This window comes from Oncorhynchus keta, chromosome 34, assembly GCF_023373465.1.
Source record: "Oncorhynchus keta strain PuntledgeMale-10-30-2019 chromosome 34, Oket_V2, whole genome shotgun sequence".
NCBI classification, from domain to species: Eukaryota; Metazoa; Chordata; class Actinopteri; order Salmoniformes; family Salmonidae; genus Oncorhynchus; species Oncorhynchus keta.
This window is the reverse complement of record NC_068454.1, coordinates 23,644,297-23,667,047: the sequence shown is the minus strand read 5'-3', so window position 1 is coordinate 23,667,047 and position 22,751 is coordinate 23,644,297. Positions and strand designations below refer to the sequence as shown.

Genomic DNA, 22,751 nt, shown 5'->3' with positions numbered 1-22,751 from the left:
AAGGAACTGTGTATGTACCCACCGTGACCAAACCCCTCAGCCTAACACAGGACTGTACCCACCTTGACCAAACCCCTCAGCCTAACACAGGACTGTGTATGTACCCACCGTGACCAAACCCCTCAGCCTAACACAGGACTGTGTATGTACCCACCTTGACCAAACCCCTCAGCCTATCACAGGACTGTGTATGTACCCACCTTGACCAAACCCCTCAGCCTAACACAGGACTGTGTATGTACCCACCGTGACCAAACCCCTCAGCCTAACACAGGACTGTGTATGTACCCACCGTGACCAAACCCCTCAGCCTAACACAGGACTGTGTATGTACCCACCTTGACCAAACCCCTCAGCCTAACACAGGACTGTGTATGTACCCACCGTGACCAAACCACTCAGCCTAACACAGGACTGCGTATGTACCCACCGTGACCAAACCCCTCAGCCTAACACAGGACTGTGTATGTACCCACCGTGACCAAACCCCTCAGCCTAACACAGGACTGTGTATGTACCCACCGTGACCAAACCCCTCAGCCTAACACAGGACTGTGTATGTACCCACCGTGACCAAACCCCTCAGCCTAACACAGGACTGTGTATGTACCCACCGTGACCAAACCCCTCAGCCTAACACAGGACTGTGTATGTACCCACCGTGACCAAACCCCTCAGCCTAACACAGGACTGTGTATGTACCCACCTTGATCAAACCCCTCAGCCTAACACAGGACTGTGTATGTACCCACCTTGATCAAACACCTCAGCCTAACACAGGACTGTGTATGTACCCACCGTGACCAAACCCCTCAGCCTAACACAGGACTGTGTATGTACCCACCTTGACCAAACCCCTCAGCCTAACACAGGACTGTGTATGTACCCACCTTGATCAAACCCCTCAGCCTAACACAGGACTGTGTATGTACCCACCTTGATCAAACCCCTCAGCCTAACACAGGACTGTGTATGTACCCACCGTGACCAAACCCCTCAGCCTAACACAGGACTGTGTATGTACCCACCTTGACCAAACCCCTCAGCCTAACACAGGACTGTGTATGTACCCACCGTGACCAAACCACTCAGCCTAACACAGGACTGCGTATGTACCCACCGTGACCAAACCCCTCAGCCTAACACAGGACTGTGTATGTACAACCAAACCCCTCAGCCTAACACAGGACTGTGTATGTACCCACCGTGACCAAACCCCTCAGCCTAACACAGGACTGTGTATGTACCCACCGTGACCAAACCCCTCAGCCTAACACAGGACTGTGTATGTACCCACCGTGACCAAACCCCTCAGCCTAACACAGGACTGTGTAACCCACCGTGACCAAACCCCAGCCTAACACAGGACTGTGTATGTACCCACCTTGATCAAACCCCTCAGCCTAACACAGGACTGTGTATGTACCCACCTTGATCAAACACCTCAGCCTAACACAGGACTGTGTATGTACCAACCAAACCCCTCAGCCTAACACAGGACTGTGTATGTACCCACCTTGACCAAACCCCTCAGCCTAACACAGGACTGTGTATGTACCCACCTTGATCAAACCCCTCAGCCTAACACAGGACTGTGTATGTACCCACCTTGACCAAACCCCTCAGCCTAACACAGGACTGTGTATGTACCCACCTTGATCAAACCCCTCAGCCTAACACAGGACTGTGTATGTACCCACCGTGACCAAACCCCTCAGCCTAACACAGGACTGTGTATGTACCCACCTTGACCAAACCCCTCAGCCTAACACAGGACTGTGTATGTACCCACCTTGATCAAACCCCTCAGCCTAACACAGGACTGTGTATGTACCCACCTTGACCAAACCCCTCAGCCTAACACAGGACTGTGTATGTACCCACCGTGACCAAACCCCTCAGCCTAACACAGGACTGTGTATGTACCCACCGTGACCAAACCCCTCAGCCTAACACAGGACTGTGGTACAGACAGGTGTTACTCCTCTATTGAACTCGTCTTGATGTGGTTCATTTCATCACTTTTCTGACAACTGTAACTGCTATCACTGGGTGAATGCAAAGTGACAATAATTATTTTAGTCACATTCAACAATAGCAATTCTACTTTCATTAATAGACTTACTATTAAATTAATCAACAATTGCTTTTGAGATTGAATGAACACATTTATAATCAACTTCGGAAATCGAAACTGGAAAAAGTTAATCTTATTCTGATAATTTGCAGAATTGATATTCAAAAGACATCAGGGGCATATCTAGACAATCAGGCGTTCCTGATAAAAGTAATTATGCATTAGTGAATGATAATGTGTAGATTAATGAAAGATTTCATTAATATAGAACAGTGAAATAGGCAGAATCTGCTAATATGACTTTATCAAGACATTCAGTGTAGCTCTGTATTCAGAGATTCATTTTAGTCAATAGTTTTTCCTGGTTACATGGTGAGGAACTTCCCCTTGACCCTATTATGCATTCTGTATCGTCCTGCTAGTTAACATCAGCTATGTCTTTGTCCACTTGAGTTGCAAAATATAAACATATAATATATGAGGTGTCAATGCAGCTAGAAGAAAATATTTCATATTTCATCATAAATTCAAAATATGAATCAGTAAAGTGAGAAAAGGGGGAAAACGACGTGATCCTTAATTTATGTCTTTCTCCAGCTGGACAAGCTGAATGTGTGTGTGTTTTGATCCTCAGCAGATGAGAGATTTAGTCTGAAGTGGAATCATATGGAGAGCAGAGATGTAGGATGGAGAGGAAACTCAGCAAAGCCTTGGTCACATGGCTAGGCATCAATCAGGGATCAAGTATTCATCTCTTGAAATGGACTATATTCCAATCCAATCACATCTGGCCAGCTGATCTCTTTGTGGATAGGAGTGATTGGAACTCAACATATGATTCTAAATGGGATTAATAGAATGAAAAGAGCAGTGGAATCAGAGCCTTATATACACATATATACACATATACTGTACCAGTCAGACCCATGTGTGCATACTGTACCAGTCAGACCCATGTGTGTATACTGTACCAGTCAGACCCATGTGTGTATACTGTACCAGTCAGACCCATGTATATATACTGTACCAGTCAGACCCATGTGTGTATACTGTACCAGTCAGACCTATGTGTGTATACTGTACCAGTCAGACCCATGTGTGTATACTGTACCAGTCAGACCTATGTGTATATACTGTACCAGTCAGACCCATGTGTATATACTGTACCAGTCAGACCTATGTGTGTATACTGTACCAGTCAGACCCATGTGTGTATACTGTACCAGTCAGACCCATGTGTGTATACTGTACCAGTCAGACCCATGTGTGTATACTGTACCAGTCAGACCCATGTGTGTATACTGTACCAGTCAGACCCATGTGTGTATACTGTACCAGTCAGACCCATGTGTATATACTGTACCAGTCAGACCCATGTGTGTATACTGTACCAGTCAGACCCATGTGTATATACCCATGTATACTGTAGTCAGACCCATGTGTGTATACTGTACCAGTCAGACCCATGTGTATATACTGTACCAGTCAGACCCATGTGTGTATACTGTACCAGTCAGACCCATGTGTATATACTGTACCAGTCAGACCCATGTGTGTATACTGTACCAGTCAGATCCATGTGTGCATACTGTACCAGTCAGACCCATGTGTGTATACTGTACCAGTCAGACCTATGTGTGTATACTGTACCAGTCAGACCCATGTATATATACTGTACCAGTCAGACCCATGTGTGTATACTGTACCAGTCAGACCCATGTGTATATACTGTACCAGTCAGACCCATGTGTGTATACTGTACCAGTCAGACCTATGTGTGTATACTGTACCAGTCAGACCCATGTATATATACTGTACCAGTCAGACCCATGTGTGTATACTGTACCAGTCAGACCCATGTGTATATACTGTACCAGTCAGACCCATGTGTGTATACTGTACCAGTCAGACCCATGTGTATATACTGTACCAGTCAGACCCATGTGTGTATACTGTACCAGTCAGACCCATGTGTGTATACTGTACCAGTCAGACCCATGTGTGCATACTGTACCAGTCAGACCCATGTGTGTATACTGTACCAGTCAGACCTATGTGTATATACTGTACCAGTCAGACCCATGTGTGCATACTGTACCAGTCAGACCCATGTGTATATACTGTACCAGTCAGACCTATGTGTATATACTGTACCAGTCAGACCCATGTATATATACTGTACCAGTCAGACCCATGTGTGCATACTGTACCAGTCAGACCCATGTGTGCATACTGTACCAGTCAGACCCATGTGTATATACTGTACCAGTTTGAACAATGTGTATATACTGTACCAGTCAGAACAATGTGTATATACTGTACCAGTCAGACCCATGTGTGCATACTGTACCAGTCAGACCCATGTGTGTATACTGTACCAGTCAGACCCATGTGTATATACTGTACCAGTCAGACCCATGTGTATATACTGTACCAGTCAGACCCATGTGTATACTGTGCTATCAAACCTCCAAACGAGCTTCAATGCCATACAGCACTCCTTCCGTGGCCTCCAACTGCTCTTAAACGCGAGCAAAACCAAATGCATGCTTTTCAACCGATCGCTGCCTGCACCCGCATGCCCGACTAGCATCACCACCCTGGATGGTTCCAACCTTGAATATGTGGACATCTATAAGTACCTAGGTGTCTGGCTAGACTGCAAACTCTCCTTCCAGACTCACATCAAACATCTCCAATCAAAAATCAAATCCAGAGTCGGCTTTCTATTCCGCAACAAAGCCTCCTTCACTCACGCTGCCAAGCTTACCCTAGTAAAACTGACTATCCTACCGATCCTCGACTTCGGCGATGTCATCTACAAAATGGCTTCCAACACTCTACTCAGCAAACTGGATGCAGTCTATCACAGTGCCATCCGTTTTGTCACTAAAGCACCTTATACCACCCACCACTGCGACTTGTATGCTTTAGTCGGCTGGCCCTCACTACATATTCGTCGCCAGACCCACTGGCTCCAGGTCATCTACAAGTCCATGCTAGGTAAAGCTCCGCCTTATCTCAGTTCACTGGTCACGATGGCAACACCCATCCGTAGCACGCGCTCCAGCAGGTGTATCTCACTGATCATGCCTAAAGCCAATACCTCATTTGGCCGCCTTTCGTTCCAGTACTCTGCTGCCTGTGACTGGAACGAATTGCAAAAATCGCTGAAGTTGGAGACTTTTATCTCCTTCTCCAACTTCAAACATCAGCTATCCGAGCAGCTAACCGATCGCTGCAGCTGTACATAGTCTATAGGTAAATAGCTCACCCTTTTCGCCTACCTCATTCCCATACTGTTTTTATACTGTTTTTATTTATTTACTTTTCTGCTCTTTTGCACACCAATATCTCTACCTGTACATGCCCATCTGATCATTTATCACTCCAGTGTTAATCTGCAAAATTGTATTATTCGCCTACCTCCTCATGCCTTTTGCACACATTGTATATAGACTGCCCATTTTTTTCTACTGTGTTATTGACTTGCTAATTGTTTACTCCATGTGTAACTCTGTGTTGTCTGTTCACACTGCTATGCTTTATCTTGGCCAGGTCGCAGTTGCAAATGAGAACTTGTTCTCAACTAGCCTACCTGGTTAAATAAAGGTGAAATAAAAAATAAATAAAAATAAAATATACTGTACCAGTCAGACCCATGTGTATATACTGTACCAGTCAGACCCATGTGTATATACTGTACCAGTCAGACCCATGTGTGTATACTGTACCAGTCAGACCCATGTGTATATACTGTACCAGTCAGACCTATGTGTATATACTGTACCAGTCAGACCCATGTATATATACTGTACCAGTCAGACCCATGTGTGTATACTGTACCAGTCAGACCCATGTGTGTATACTGTACCAGTCAGACCCATGTGTATATACTGTACCAGTCAGACCCATGTGTATATACTGTACCAGTCAGACCCATGTGTGTATACTGTACCAGTCAGACACATGTGTATATACTGTACCAGTCAGACCCATGTGTGTATACTGTACCAGTCAGACCCATGTGTGTATACTGTACCAGTCAGGCCCATGTGTGTATACTGTACCAGTCAGACCCATGTGTATATACTGTACCAGTCAGACCCATGTGTGTATACTGTACCAGTCAGACCCATGTGTGTATACTGTACCAGTCAGACCCATGTGTATATACTGTACCAGTCAGACCTATGTGTGTATACTGTACCAGTCAGACCCATGTGTGTATACTGTACCAGTCAGACCCATGTGTATATACTGTACCAGTCAGACCTATGTGTGTATACTGTACCAGTCAGACACATGTGTATATACTGTACCAGTCAGACCCATGTGTGCATACTGTACCAGTCAGACCCATGTGTGTATACTGTACCAGTCAGACCTACGTGTATATACTGTACTAGCAGAGCTCTTGCAGCATGAACTGACATGGTGTCCACCCAATCAAAGGATCAGAGAATGAATAAAATAGTGAAAGGTACAGCTAGCTAACACTGCAGTGCATAAAATGTGGTGAGTAGTTGACTCAAAGAGCGAGAAAGACAATCGATGAAAAGTTTGAAAACATTTATTAAACAATTAAGGAACTATATAGCAAGCTAGCCTTTCACTTTCACTCACTTATTTAGCTAGCTAATGCAGCTAGCTAATTTAGCCTACTCAAACATCTGGCTCAAAAAGAGAGGAATGCTATTTATGTTAGCTAGCTGGCTAAAGCTATCCAACACTGGAACTTTTCCAAGTTAAGGTAAGCTTTCGGTTTTAATCACGCATACTGTTCTAGTAGCTATGTTGACTATGACATGACCTAATATGGTGACAACGATGTAGACAGTGTGTAGCGGTTATGGTATGAAGGTTTGGCTTGGAAAGTTTTTCGCCAGGTTACAGAGAGCCTTTGTGTTGTGCACTGAAGGGAAAAGTTGAGAGGAGGAGAGCGTGTAGATGCGAGAAGGAATTATACAACGAGTGATGTAAAGTGACGATGCTGTTTGTATGTGGCTGCTATGAAAGTGAAGTGTGTGTGCGGGTGATCAGGGATGTATTCATTCTGCCGATTCTGTTGAAAAACGTTTCTTGAATGGAACGAACCAACCTGAATTTGTCCAATAGAAACTGTTGTTTGCAGCTGTTCTGACTAATGATTTACATCCCAGATCAGTTAGATGCAGGCAAGAGTGTGCAAGGCGGTATTGAATGTGTCACTGTCTGTCACCTTGATTACTCCAATTTGTCTCTCGACCTGTGTGCAACTACGTTATAAACTTTCATTTGTAGGCATCTCATAATGGGTATATGCCAAATTAATAGTATCATGTAGTAGCCTTAACCTATCGCTGTTACATAGTACTGGGTGTATGGAATATGTATACAGTCATCCAATATGCTTTAATAGGAATAAGGCCATGCTCACCCCCATGCAGGCAAATCTTAGTTTGACTGCATGAGTGATGCTTGCTTTACGTCAGTCCAGATTTACCAGAATAGAGCACACCAGCACATGATCAGAGTTAGAGGAGAGAGTACAGGGAGAGGAGGAGAGAAGAGTACCACTCCTCATCCACTATTAATATAGTATTTCATCTTCCATCATCAGGAAGTGATGACATCATCCAATATGGAATTTCAGCTCACTATCTGGATCACAAACACAAAACATACATTTCAAATCTACTGTATGCACACGCTTTGATATTTTGCCATTTGCAGTCTTGTCTTGCCATTACCAGCCTTGATAATGTGAAAGTAGTTGCTTGTCGTGCCTACAATGCTTCTTGAATTTAAAATGTTCTGGATTGATCAGAAGAGTTTTGGATAAAAACATTTTATTCGATTATAAAACATAATTTAAATGAGTAGATACCAATTAAACAGAGACAACAAGCACAGCACACACTGGACACAAGACCAGAGCAGAGGGAGAGAGACAGACCGAGATAGAGACATCCATAGATGGATATGTAGACCTAAAATCAGTGGGTTACTAAAGTCAGGAGAGAGAGAGAAATAGAGAGAAAAGGTGAGAGAGAGAGAGAAAGAGAGAGAGAATGAGAGAGAGAAAGAGAAAGAAAGAAAGAAAAAGAGAGAGAAAAAAAGAGAGAAAGAGAGAGAAAAAGTGAGAGAGAGAGAGAAAGAGAGATGTTGAGTATGTTGTTTGTGTGTGCGTGTGTCTGGTTAATGCTGCAGGTCTGATGGGAGTGGGAAACTGGGTTTTTACAGCAAACAGCCCCACAACACACTGGACGTGAGGGGTAACAAGGGTCACAGTTATAAATCTGTCCTGTACTCCCCCACGCCCATTCCCGAATTCTCCAATTCCTGTCCATATTTCAGTTGCAGCAGTCCGATATTCATGGATCCCTCCCAGCCTAGTGGGAGTCAGCTGTTGACAGACCAGTTACACAACTGCTCCAGAGAGAGAGAAAACAGAGAGAGAGAAAAGAGAGAGAGATGATACAGAGAGAGAGAGAGGATACAAAGAGAGAGAGAGGGAACAAGAGAGAGGGAACACAGAGAGAGAGAGAGGATACAGAGAGAGAAGATACAGAGAGAGAGAGGATACAGAGAGAGAGAGAACAAAGAGAGAGATGGAACAGAGAGAGAGAGAGAGGATACAGAGAGAGAGAGGGAACAGAGAGAGAGAGGATACAGAGAGAGAGGATACAGAGAGAGAGAGAGAGAGAGAGAGAGAGAGAGAGAGAGGATACAGAGAGAGAGAGGATACAGAGGGATAGAGGGAACAGAGAGAGAGAGGATACAGAGAGAGGGAACAGAGAGAGAGAGGATACAGAGAGAGAGGATACAGAGAGAGAGGATACAGAGAGAGAGGATACAGAGAGAGAGAGAGAGAGAGAGAGGATACAGAGAGAGAGAGGGAATAGAGAGAGAGAGGATACAGAGAGGGAGAGAGGATACGGAGGGAGAGGATACAGAGAGAGAGAGAGAGGATACAGAGAGGGAGAGAGGATACAGAGAGAGAGAGGGAACAGAGAGAGAGAGAGGGAACAGAGGATACAGAGAGAGATAGAGAGAGAGAGGATACAGAGAGAGAGAGGATACAGAGAGAGAGGGGGAACAGAGAGAGAGAGAGGATACAGAGATAGAGAGAGAGGGAACAGAGGATACAGAGAGAGATAGAGAGAACAGAGAGAGAGAGAGGATACAGAGAGAGAGAGGATACAGAGAGAGAGAGAGAGAGAGAGAGAGAGAGAGAGAGGGAACAGAGGATACAGAGAGGGAGAGAGGATACAGAGAGAGAGAGGATACAGAGAGAGAGAGAGAGGGAACAGAGGATACAGAGAGAGAGGATACAGAGAGAGAGGGGGAATAGAGGATACAGAGAGAGAGAGAGAGGGAACAGAGGATACAGAGAGATATAGAGAGAACAGAGAGAGAGAGAGAGGATACAGAGAGAGAGGATACAGAGAGAGTGAGAGAGAGAGAGAGAGGATACAGAGAGAGAGGATACAGAGAGAGAGGATACAGAGAGAGAGAGGATACAGAGAGAGAGGATACAGAGAGAGAGAGAGAGAGGGAACAGAGGATACAGAGAGAGATAGAGAGAACAGAGAGAGAGGATACAGAGAGAGAGAGAGGATACAGAGAGAGAGGATACAGAGGGAGAGGATACAGAGAGAGAGAGAGGATACAGAGAGAGAGAGAGGATACAGAGAGAGAGGATACAGAGAGAGAGAGAGAGAGAGGGAACAGAGAGAGAGAAAGAGGGAACAGAGGATACAGAGAGAGATAGAGAGAACAGAGAGAGAGGATACAGAGAGAGAGGATACAGAGAGAGAGAGAGGATATACACAGAGAGAGAGAGGGGGAACAGAGGATAAAGAGAGGGGGAGAGGATACAGAGAGAGAGAGAGGATACAGAGAGAGAGAGGATACAGAGAGAGGGATACAGAGAGAGAGAGGATACAGAGAGAGAGGAGGGGATACAGAGAGGATACAGAGAAGAGAGAGAGAGAGAGATACAGAGAGAGAGGGGGAATAGAGAGAGAGAGAGGGAACAGAGAGAGAGAGAGAGAGAGAGGGAACAGAGGATACAGAGAAGGATAGAGAACAGAGAGAGAAAGAGGATACAGAGAGAGAGGATACAGAGAGAGAGGGGGAACAGAGAGAGAGAGAGGATACACAGAGAGAGAGGATACAGAGAGAGAGGGGGAACAGAGAGAGAGGATACAGAGATAGAAAAGGGAACAGAGAGAGAGAGAGGGGGAACAGAGGATACAGAGAGGGAGAGAGAGAACAGAGAGAGAGAGAGGATACAGAGAGAGAGGATACAGAGAGAGAGGGGGAATAGAGAGAGAGAGGATACAGAGATAGAGAGAGAGGGGGAACAGAGGATACAGAGAGAGATAGAGAGAACAGAGAGAGAGAGAGGATACAGAGAGAGAGGGAACAGAGAGAGAGGATACAGAGAGAGAGAGGGAACAGAGAGAGAGAGAGAGGGAACAGAGGATACAGAGAGGGAGAGAGAGAACAGAGAGAGAGAGAGGATACAGAGAGAGAGGATACAGAGATAGAGGGGGAATAGAGAGAGAGAGGATACAGAGAGAGAGAGGGAATAGAGAGAGAGAGGATACAGAGAGAGAGAGAGAGGATACAGAGAGAGAGGATACAGAGAGAGAGAGGGAACAGAGAGAGAGAGGGAACAGAGGATACAGAGAGAGATAGAGAGAACAGAGAGAGAGAGAGGATACAGAGAGAGAGGATACAGAGAGAGAGGGGGAATAGAGAGAGAGAGAGGATACATAGATAGAGAGAGGGGGAACAGAGGGAGGGAGAGTCTAAAATCAGAGAGAGGGAACAGAGAGAGGCATCTCAAACCATTCCAGTCCATTAGAGAGAAACGTTAGGACTAAGAACCTTCTGTTCTGTTGGCTGGGGTCGGGTCACTACGTTACCATAGAGAAGGTCTGCTCTGTGTCCACTTTGGCTGACATCAGTGGATTTAGTTATACAGCATCAAGTAAAGATCCATGTGGATTCCTCTGCCTCAGTGTCAGCAGATCCCTTGCAAAGATATAACTCTGAAAGATCCATATGGATCCCTCTGCCTCTGTCAGCAGATCCCTTGCAACGATATAACTCTGGAAGATCCATCAGGGGGATCTTGTAGCTTTTGTTCTTGCCCGTGTCTGTTAGAGTATTATCACTATGCACTGTGGATGTCTGTGGATACGCAACATACACACACACCGTTCGAACAGTCTGTGGATTTGACACGCCTTCTATTCATGTGTCCACCAGGTTTTGAGGCTGGTCAGGAAGTGTGTATGTTTCTGTCCCACATATGTTTTTTCAGGCCATGTGTGTGTCCTGGGTCATCCGATGTGTGTGTGTGTCCTGTTCCATACAGTGTGTGTGTGTGGGTCCCTGTGTCACACGGAGCTGAGGCTCTGGAAGCCACAGAAGTTCCATCGTTTCTCCAACGTGGCTCCCACTCCACTCAGCTCCTGTCTGAAGACACTTGGCAAACGACCCATCAGAGACTCCAACTCCCCCGCTGACACCTGGACAGGACAGGGACAGGTGGGATCACCTAACAGGTCTAACAGTTCTTATTTGTACAACAATTAGATGCGATTTCATTTCCCCTCAGCTTTTTTCCCTTTCTCTATTTTAGTGACTATTTCATGTAAAGAAACTGACCGTAGTGTCCAGTCTCTGAATGTAGGACCACAGATAGTCGATGTTGGCTCCAAACGGGTGGACATGGAGGAAGGTAGATATGATGCCTGCAGAGAGAGACAGGGAGAGATACAGGGAGAGAGAGAGACAGGGAGAGAGAGAGACAGGGAGAGAGAGAGACAGGGAGAGAGAGAGAGAGACAGGGAGAGAGAGCGACAGGGAGAGAGAGAGACAGGGAGAGAGAGAGACAGGGAGAGAGAGAGACAGGGAGAGAGAGAGACAGGGAGAGAGACAGGGAGAGAGAGAGACAGGGAGAGAGAGAGACAGGGAGAGAGAGAGACAGGGAGAGAGAGAGAGACAGGGAGAGAGACAGGAGAGAGAGACAGGGAGAGAGAGGGAGAGAGACAGGGAGAGAGACAGGGAGAGAGACAGGGAGAGAGAGAGAGAGACAGGGAGAGAGACAGGGAGAGAGAGAGACAGGGAGAGAGAGAGAGAGGAGAGAGAGAGAGAGAGAGAGAGAGAGAGAGAGAGAGAGAGAGAGAGAGACATGGAGAGAGAGAGAGACAGGGAGAGACAGAGAGAGAGAGAGAGAGGGAGAGAGAGAGAGAGAGAGAGAGAGAGAGAGACAGGGAGAGAGAGAGAGAGAGAGAGAGAGGAGAGAGAGAGAGAGAGAGAGAGAGAGAGAGAGAGAGAGGGAGAGAGAGAGAGAGAGAGAGAGAGAGAGAGAGAGAGAGAGAGAGAGAGAGAGAGAGAGAGAGAGAGAGAGAGAGAGAGAGAGAGAGAGAGAGAGAGAGAGAGAGAGAGAGAGGCAGACCGGGAGAGAGAGAGAGAGACCGGGAGAGAGAGAGACAGGGAGAGGAAGAGAGACAGGGACAGGGAGAGAGAGAGAGAGAGAGAGAGAGACACAGGGAAGGGAAAACAGACTGTTCAGCTCCAGTTGTCCTCCAGAGCTGCAATCTGCATATTGCTGACGTGTCGTGCAATAAATGCAATAAACGCTGGTCGGAGCACAAAGAGCACTTGATTTGATTACTGAAGTCCTGCAGAGGTAGCACAGCCAGTCAGGGAGAGAGGATATAGTGCAGTCCCCTGGGAACCCAGAGCCAATATTTATTCCCCTGATTTATGTGATGTAACATTGGGGGGGCTGTTTGCAGATTGCAGAAGAGTGTGTATCCATTCATGCTGATGCGTGTCTGTGTGTGTGGAGGTGTGTGTCCCTTATAGATGCCTGTGTTGGTTAAAAGCTGTGTTGAAAAGCCCAGAAGCTGTGGTGTCTGCGGCAGGGAAGCAGGCAGGGCGGTTTGCTGGCAGGGAGATAGAGAACTCTGCCTCTCCTCTCCTTCATGTTGGCTTTCTGTGGGCCGTGCTAAAAGAGATAAATGTTCTGCTGCCTACTCCTCTCTCCTCTCTGCTCTCTGCTCTGCTCTCCTCTCTGCTCTCCTCTCTGATCTCCTCTCTCATCTCCTCTCTCCTCTGCTCTCCTCTCTGCTCTCCTCTCTGATCTCCTCTCTCCTCTGCTCTCCTCTCTGCTAGGTCACTTTAATAAATGTAACACGAGTCACTTTAATATTACCACTTTAATAATGTTTAAATATCTGGCATTACTCATCTCATATGTATATACTGTATTATATACTATCTATTGCATCTTAGTGTATGCGCTCTGATATTGCTCATCCATATATTTATACAGTATATTATTATTCCTTTCCTTTACTTAGATTTGTGTGGATTAGTTAGTTGTTGTGGAAGTGTTAGATATTTTTTGTTAGTTATTGCTGCACTGTCAGAACTAGAAGCACAAGCATTTCGCTACACTCGCAATAACATCTGCTGACCGTATGTGATTTGATTTCCACTCCTCTCTCCTTTCCTCCTCTCTTCTGTCCTCTCCTCTGCTCTCCTCCTCTCTTCTCTCCTCTCCTCTGCTCTCCTCCTCTCTCCTCTCTCCTCCTCTCTTCTCTCCTCTGCTCTCCTCCTCTCTCATATCCCCTCCTCTCTTCTTTGCTCTCCTTCTCTCTCCTCTCTCCTCCTCTCTTCTCTCCTCTGCTCTCCTCCTCTCTCCTCTCTCGCCTCTCCTCCTCTCCTCTCTTCTCTTCTCTCCTCCTCTCTTCTCTCCTCTCTTCTGCTCTCCTCCTCTCTCCTCTCTCTCCTCTCCTCTGCTCTCCTCCACTCTCCTCTCTCATCTCTTCTCTCCCCCTCTCTCCTCTGCTCTCCTCCTCTCTCCTCTCTCCTCCTCTCTTCTCTCCTCTCCTCTGCTCTCCTCTCTCGTCTCTCCTCTCTCCTCTCCTCTCTCCTCTCTCCTCTCTCCTCTCTCCTCTCTCCTCTCCTGCATCTCCTCTCCTCTCTCCTCTCTCCTCCTCTCTCCTCTCCTCTCTCCTTTCCTCTCTCCTCTCCTCTCTCCTCTCCTCTCTCCTTTCCTTTCCTCTCCTCTGCTCCTCTCCTCTCTCCTCCTCTCTCCTCTCCTCCTCTCCTCTTCTCTCCTCCTCTCTCCTCCTCTCCTCTTCTCTCCTCTCTCCTCTCCTCTCTCCTCTCTGCAGCACCAAAGGGAACTCCGCTTTCTAGCTGTACATCTGAGAATTGGCACAGGACTATTTTGTGCTTGTTGTATGGAGATTCATACAATGACAGGAAACACAAGGAAATCAGGCTAATACAATCAGTTCAGTCAGAATCAGATAGAGGCTGCTTTTCATTTGTGATGAAATTATATTTATGGGAGCTGAAAGGGAGGAAAGTAGAGGGGGAGGAGAGGGGGAGAGAGATAAAGGGGGAGGAGAGAGGGAGAGGTAGGGGGGAGGAAAGAGGGAGAGGGGGAAGAGAGATGCAGAGGGGGAGAGAGATAGAAGGAGAGAGGGATAGAAGGGAGGAGAGAGAGGGAGAAATAGAGGGGGAGGAGAGAAAGGGAATGGTAGAGGGGGAAGAGAGAGAGAAGAGAGCCGCAGGAGAATTAGTCAATTTGTGTTCTCCAGTCAGTCTCTATCGCTCCTCTCTCCTGGAACCGGTTTGTCTTTTCTTCTGTTCTGGCTGACGGCGTCCTCGTCTGTCACTGTGTCCCCAGCGCCCTGCGATAGACTGTGTTTCTGTGTGGATGGAGTGTGTTTCTGTGTGTGAACACAAGCAGAGCAGCGCTGTGTGCAGCCGGGAGAGATAATGTATGTGTGTGTGCATAGGGGTTTATTCTATGTGTGTGTGGCCAGGGCCAGCAGAGTCCTGCTTGGCAAACAGACCCACAGCACCTGTCCCCTGAGTCCCCCTCCATCCAACCCCCCTGATCCTTGGGTTCCTCATCCAAGAACATGACAGACAGGCGTGGGCTGCTTCAAAACCATTTCGCCCCATTAAACATTGGCCCCCCTCCAACATGTCTACATGTACCAATCCACCCCCTACCCTCAGCCTAACCACAACCATGAAAACCCTCCCAGTCAGCTGACTATTACAGAAGAAAAGGAGACAATGTACACAATATGGTTTCCAGTAAAGAGTGTATAATTGACATGATATACTGTATTTTGTAGATAGTGATGATATTTACCCAGTAGCAGAGCCTCTCTCTCTGATGTGAGGGCTCCTCTCATGGCTGCTTCGCTCCTCCGGTCTCTGCTGCGGTACAGAGTGGTCACACACCCGTTCACCACCTGTAGACACACACACACACACACAGCTGTGTTAGTCCTTATAGACACACACCCGTTCACCACCTGTAGACACACACACACACAGCTGTGTTCGTCCTTATAGACGCACAAATGCAATGGGAACTGACACTACTGCTGCTGCTACTTTTGCATAAGGATAATTAGATACTGAAAGCATGATATCTGCTCCCAGATGGGTATCAGCTTCCACTTCAGTAACTACAGGGGCAGAATCAAGTTCAGCGTGTCTGTGTGTGTGTGTGTGTGTGTGTGTGTGTGTGTGTGTGTGTGTGTGTGTGTGTGTGTGTGTGTGTGTGTGTGTGTGTGTGTGTGTGTGTGTGTGTGTGTGTGTGTGTGTGTGTGTGTGTGTGTGTGTGTGTGTGTGTGTGTGCGTGCGTGCGTGCGTGCGTGCGTGCGTGCGTGCGTGCGTGCGTGCGTGCGTGCGTGCGTGCGTGCGTGTGTGTGTGTGTGGGTACAGTATAGTGGTGTGTATTGGAGCAGACGGACCTTCTCAGGTGTTTCTCCATTGTTCCCCTCCACTACATCCCCATTAGTCAGCATCTGAAAACAAGACAGACAGAGAACAAGACAGACAGAGAGCAGACAGACAAAGAACAAGACAGACAAAGAACAAGACAGACAAAGAACAAGACAGACAGAGAACAGACAGACAAAGAACAAGACAGACAAAGAACAAGACAGAAAGAGATTAAGACAGAGACCAACATCAAGTACTGACCATTCACACTGGTAACCCTGGTAACAAGCAGTAGAGCATGTTCTTAGTAACAGAAGCAGGATCCAGGTAACTGATGTTTTGCAAAATATATACAAAAGTATGTGGACACACCTTCAAATGACTGATTTCGGCTATTTCAGCCACACCTGTTGCTGGCTGTTGTATACAATTGAGCACAAGCCATGCAATCTGTTTGGGGAAGACCCTTTCCTGTTTCTGCATGACAATGCCCCTGACGTCAACCCCATCGAACACCTTTGGGATAATTTGGAACGCCGACTGCGAGCCAGGTCTAATCGCCCAACGTCAGTCCCCGACCTCACTTGCTCTTTTGGCTGAATGGAAGCAAGTCCCCTCAGCAATGTTCCAACATCTAGTGGAAAGCCATCTGAGGAGGCTGTGATAGCAGCAAAGGGGGGACCAACTCCATATTAATGCGCATGATTTTGGAGATGTTCGACAAGCAGGTGTACTTTTGGTCAAGTAGTATCTTTAGACTGTATGGAAACAATATATCCTCCCTGGATGTTCATCTATCTTTCTATTTGTTAATCTATTTATCCTCACTAGGTATCCATCTCTCTGATTCCAGCTGAATACACTCTTTCTCCACAGGAGCTCTGTGCTTATTGATGTTCCCATTACCTCAGTCCAATAACAGTCATGCAAGAATAACAGTTAGCATCATCAGATAGAAATCAGAAATGTATTCATCCATCCACTGGTTGTATTATTCTCACTCAACAGTAGGGTGCTTCTAGGGATGTATGCGTGTGTGTGTGTGTGCACGTGTATGCGTGTGTGTGTGTGCACGTGTATGCGTGTGTGTGTGTGTGCACGTGTATGCGTGTGTGTGTGTGCACGTGTATGCGTGTGTGTGTGTGCACGTGTATGCGTGTGTGTGTGTGTGTGCTTGCACGTGTATGTGTGTGCTTGCACGTGTGTGTGTGTGTGTGTGTGTGTGTGTGTGTGTGTGTGTGTGTGTGTGTGTGTGTGTGTGTGTGTGTGTGTGTGTGTGTGTGTGTGTGTGTGTGTGTGTGTGTGTGTGTGTGTGTGTGTGTGTGTGTGTGTGTGTGTGTGTGTGTGTGTGTGTGTGTGTGTGTGTGTGTGTGTGTGTGTGTGTGTGTGTGTGTGTGTGTGCACGTGTATGCGTGTGTGTGTGTGCACGTGTATGCGTGTGTATGTGTGTGTGCTTGCACGTGTGTTTGTGCATGTGTATGTGTGTGTGTGTGCTTGCACGTGTGTGTGTGTGTGTGTGTGTGTGTGTGTGTGTGTGTGTGTGTGTGTGTGTGTGTGTGTGTGTGTGTGTGTGTGTGTGTGTGTGTGTGTGTGTGTGTGTGTGTGTGTGTGTGTGTGTGTGTGTGTGTGTGTGTGTGTGTGTGTGTGTGTGCACATGTATGCGTGTGTGTGTGTGTGTGTGTGTGTGTGTGTGTGTGTGTGTGTGTGTGTGTGTGTGTGTGTGTGTGTGTGTGTGTGTGTGTGTGTGTGTGTGTGTGTGTGTGTGCTTGCATGCGTGTGACCCCCTACTGAGGGAAAGTGAGAGAAAATGAGAGCCACTTTCATAGAAACACCAATAGAAAGAGATATGGAGGGAGAGAAAGAGAATACTTTAACAGATAGTTACTGTATAGTAATAAATACTAGAATGCCACTACATCTAAACCATGTACCTAACTCCCTCCCATCTAGCTCAGTCATATGAGCCTACACTCTCGTGTGTGTGTGTGTGTGTGTGTGTGTGTGTGTGTGTGTGTGTGTGTGTGTGTGTGTGTGTGTGTGTGTGTGTGTGTGTGTGTGTGTGTGTGTGTGTGTGTGTGTGTGTGTGTGCGTGTGACCCCCTACTGAGGGAAAGTGAGAGAAAATGAGAGCCACTTTCATAGAAACACCAATAGAAAGAGATATGGAGGGAGAGAAAGAGAATACTTTAACAGATAGTTACTGTATAGTAATAAATACTAGAATGCCACTACATCTAAACCATGTACCTAACTCCCTCCCATCTAGCTCAGTCATATGAGCCTACACTCTCGTGTGTGTGTGTGTGTGTGTGTGTGTGTGTGTGTGTGTGTGTGTGTGTGTGTGTGTGTGTGTGTGTGTGTGTGTGTGTGTGTGTGTGTGTGTGTGTGTGTGTGTGTGTGTGTGTGTGCGTGTGTACATGTTCTCTCACCTTATCTCTCAGGGCTAGGACTTCTCCCTGCAGGTATCTGTGTTCGTCTCTAGCCTGCTCCAGCACCACCTCCTTACTCCTCAGCTGCTCCTGCAGACTCAGCAGTTGCTGGGAGGTGAGAGACACAGAGATAGCTAGACAGTTACACAACAGACCACAACACAGTTAGAGAGACAGTTACACAGCAGACTACAACACAGTTCGAGAGAGAGACAGATACACAACAGACCACAACACAGTTAGATAGAGAGACAGTTACACAACAGACCACAACACAGTTAGAGAGAGAGACAGTTACACAACAGACCACAACACAGTTAGAGAGAGAGACAGTTACACAACAGACCACAACACAGTTAGAGAGACAGTTACACAACAGACCACAACATAGTTAGATAGAGAGACAGTTACACAACAGACCACAACACAGTTTGAGAGAGAGACAGTTACACAACGGACCACAACACAGTTAGATAGAGAGACAGTTACACAACAGACCACAACACAGTTAGATAGAGAGAGAGAGACAGTTACACAACAGACCACAACACAGTTAGAGAGACAGTTACACAACAGACCACAACACAGTTAGATAGAGAGACTGTTACACAACAGACCACAACACAGTTAGATAGAGAGACAGTTACACAACAGACCACAACACAGTTAGATAGAGAGACAGTTCCACAACAGACCACAACACAGTTAGAGAGAGAGACAGTTCCACAACAGACTACAACACAGTTTGAGAGAGAGACAGTTACACAACAGACCACAACACAGTTAGATAGAGAGACAGTTACACAACAGACCACAACACAGTTAGATACAGAGACAGTTACACAACAGACCACAACACAGTTCGAGAGAGAGACAGTTACACAACAGACCACAACACAGTTAGATAGAGAGACAGTTACACAACAGACCACAACACAGTTAGATAGAGAGACAGTTACACAACAGACCACAACACAGTTCGAGAGAGAGACAGTTACACAACAGACCACAAAACAGTTCGAGAGAGAGACAGTTCCACAACAGACCACAACACAGTTCGAGAGAGAGACAGTTCCACAACAGACCACAACACAGTTTGAGAGAGAGACAGTTACACAACAGACCACAACACAGTTAGATAGAGATAGAGAGACAGTTCCACAACAGACCACAACACAGTTTGAGAGAGAGACAGTTACACAACAGACCACAACACAGTTAGATAGAGAGAGAGAGAGAGAGAGAGAGACAGTTACACAACAGACCACAACACAGTTAGATAGGGAGACAGTTCCACAACAGACCACAACACAGTTTGAGAGAGAGACAGTTACACAACAGACCACAACACAGTTAGATAGAGAGACAGTTCCACAACAGACCACAACACAGTTAGAGAGCGAGAGAGAGAGACAGTTACACAACAGACCACAACACAGTTAGATAGAGAGAGACAGTTACACAACATACCACAACACTTAGAGAGGGAGACAGTTACACAACAGACCACAACACAGTTAGAGAGAGAGAGAGAGAGAGAGAGAGAGAGAGAGAGAGACAGTTACACAACAGGCCACAACAGTTAGAGAGAGAGAGAGAGAGAGAGACAGTTACACAACAGGCCACAACAGTTAGAGAGAGAGAGACAGTTACACAACAGACCACAACAGTTAGAGAGAGAGAGACAGTTACACAACAGACCACAACAGTTAGAGAGAGAGAGACAGTTACACAACAGACCACAACAGTTAGAGAGAGAGAGACAGTTACACAACAGACCACAACAGTTAGAGAGAGAGAGAGAGAGAGACAGTTACACAACATACCACAACAGTTAGAGAGAGAGAGACAGTTACACAACATACCACAACAGTTAGAGAGAGAGAGACAGTTACACAACAGACCACAACACAGTTAGAGAGAGAGAGAGAGAGACAGTTACACAACAGGCCACAACAGTTAGAGAGAGAGAGACAGTTACACAACAGACCACAACAGTTAGAGAGAGAGAGAGAGAGACAGTTACACAACAGACCACAACAGTTAGAGAGAGAGAGAGAGAGACAGTTACACAACAGACCACAACACAGTTAGAGAGAGAGAGAGAGAGAGAGAGAGAGAGAGAGAGAGAGAGACAGTTACACAACATACCACAACAGTTAGAGAGAGAGAGACAGTTACACAACATACCACAACAGTTAGAGAGAGAGAGACAGTTACACAACAGACCACAACACAGTTAGAGAGAGAGAGAGAGAGACAGTTACACAACAGGCCACAACAGTTAGAGAGAGAGAGACAGTTACACAACAGACCACAACAGTTAGAGAGAGAGAGAGAGAGACAGTTACACAACAGACCACAACACAGTTAGAGAGAGAGAGAGAGAGAGAGAGAGAGAGAGAGAGAGAGAGAGAGACAGTTACACAACAGACCACAACAGTTAGAGAGAGAGAGACAGTTACACAACAGACCACAACAGTTAGAGAGAGAGAGAGAACCACACTGTGCTGGGAGGACAGAAACAACAGAGAAGATGATGAACACAGAGGTGACACCAGTGGCAGAAGGTGTTAGTGTAGAGTAAGCAGGAACAGCAGTAAGCAGAGATGTGACTGTGTGTTGGTCTGTCTGAGTCAGGTTGTAAAGGGAGGGATTGGGATTGTGGTGGACAGGAGACTCAGAATACATCATAGTGCTCCTATGTACTTGTGCTATGACCTTTTGCTAGTGAAAGCACTGGTCCAAATACCTGCAGCATGTGATGGCACTGTATTGTATTTATGCTTTATCAATTACTCAGTGGTGTAAATTATTTAAGTAGTCCTTTCAAGTATTTTTACTTAAGCAGTTTTTGGGGGTATCTGTACTTTACTTTACTATTTATATTTTTGACTACTTTTACTTCACTACCGAAAAAAAATTATGTACTTTTTACTCAATACATTTTCCCTGACACCCTAAAGTTACTGTACATGATTTGATTTATCTTATTATTATAGAGTCATCTTCAGGATGCCCAGCCCACATTTTGAATGCTCAGGCAGGACAACTATTCCCCAGGTCATTGCTGTTTGTAAGGTCTGCTTCCAACTCACACTCTCAAACACCTAGATCCCCTGAACGCAGCTCACTCTCCAGATCCCAATCACCTGAATTCTAATCACCTGTTCACACACCTGTAAGTCATTATCACACACTATTTAGTTCAGTTCTTTGCACCCCATCACTGTGAGGTATTGTTTGTTTTGTGTCACGTCTTTCTGAGCTCTGGATTTCCTGTGATTTACTCCTCCCGTATATAATAGTTTTTGCCTGCCTCACTAACAACGTCTTTTACGTATTCCCTGCCTGTACCGTAGCCTATTCCCTGCCTGTACCGTAGCCTATTCCCTGCCTGTACCGTAGCCTATACCCTGCCTGTACCGTAGCCTATTCCCTGCCTGTACCTTAGCCTATACCCTGCCTGTACCGTAGCCTATACCCTGCCTGTACCGTAGCCTATTCCCTGCCTGTACCGTAGCCTATTCCCTGCCTGTACCGTAGCCTATTCCCTGCCTGTACCGTAGCCTATACCCTGCCTGTACCTTAGCCTATTCCCTGCCTGTACCGTAGCCTATTCCCTGCCTGTACCGTAGCCTATACCCTGCCTGTACCGTAGCCTATTCCCTGCCTGTACCTTAGCCTATACCCTGCCTGTACCGTAGCCTATTCCCTGCCTGTACCGTAGCCTATACCCTGCCTGTACCTTAGCCTATACCCTGCCTGTACCTTAGCCTATACCCTGCCTGTACCTTAGCCTATTCCCTGCCTGTACCTTAGCCTATTCCCTGCCTGTACCGTAGCCTATACCCTGCCTGTACCTTAGCCTATACCCTGCCTGTACCTTAGCCTATTCCCTGCCTGTACCTTAGCCTATTCCCTGCCTGTACCTTAGCCTATTCCCTGCCTGTACCTTAGCCTATCAGATTTCCTGTTATCTACCTATTGCCTGATCTCCTGGATGACGTTACTAGTCTTTTCCCTGCCTGTACTGTTGCCTTTTTGGACCCCTGTCGTATGACCTATTATTTGACCATGCTGGTCATTTATGAACATTTGAACATCTTGGCCATGTTCTGTTATAATCTCCACCCGGCACAGCCAGAAGAGGACTGGCCACCCCACATAGCCTGGTTCCTCTCTAGGTTTCTTCCTAGGTTTTGGCCTTTCTAGGGAGTTTTTCCTAGCCACCGTGCTTCTACACCTGCATTGCTTGCTGTTTGGGGTTTTAGGCCGGGTTTCTGTACAGCACTTTGAGATATCAGCTGATGTATGAAGGGCTATATAAATACATGTGATTTGATTTGATTTGCCCCTGGACCTAGCAACCTGCCGCCTCCTGTGGTCCTTTGCAATAAAGACCTGCTGCACCCTGTACTTGAAACCAGCTCTCTGTCTCACCTCGTGTTCATTACACTGGTAATGAAAATGTGTTCT

The 22,751-nt window shown here is 46.4% G+C and overlaps 1 protein-coding gene across 5 annotated transcripts in view; it reads right to left on the bottom strand.

The window, feature by feature from the left end:
* Positions 1 to 10,051: 10,051 nt before the first annotated feature.
* The window catches only part of enox1 (ecto-NOX disulfide-thiol exchanger 1), a 120,225-nt gene continuing 107,525 nt past the window's right edge, over positions 10,052 to 22,751 (bottom strand). For 4 of the 5 annotated variants that reach the window (XM_052493469.1, XM_052493472.1, XM_052493471.1 and 1 more), the window contains 5 exons: positions 18,273 to 18,380; positions 15,874 to 15,927; positions 15,264 to 15,366; positions 11,744 to 11,829; positions 10,052 to 11,604 (listed from right to left, as the gene is read on the bottom strand). In XM_052493469.1, coding sequence (XP_052349429.1) covers positions 11,473 to 11,604; positions 11,744 to 11,829; positions 15,264 to 15,366; positions 15,874 to 15,927; positions 18,273 to 18,380 — 483 coding nt within the window. In that variant the 3' untranslated portion in view covers positions 10,052 to 11,472. Of the gene's footprint in view, positions 11,605 to 11,743; positions 11,830 to 14,225; positions 14,448 to 15,263; positions 15,367 to 15,873; positions 15,928 to 18,272; positions 18,381 to 22,751 lie in introns of those variants that run through there. The other variant, XM_052493473.1, reaches the window with a different exon arrangement.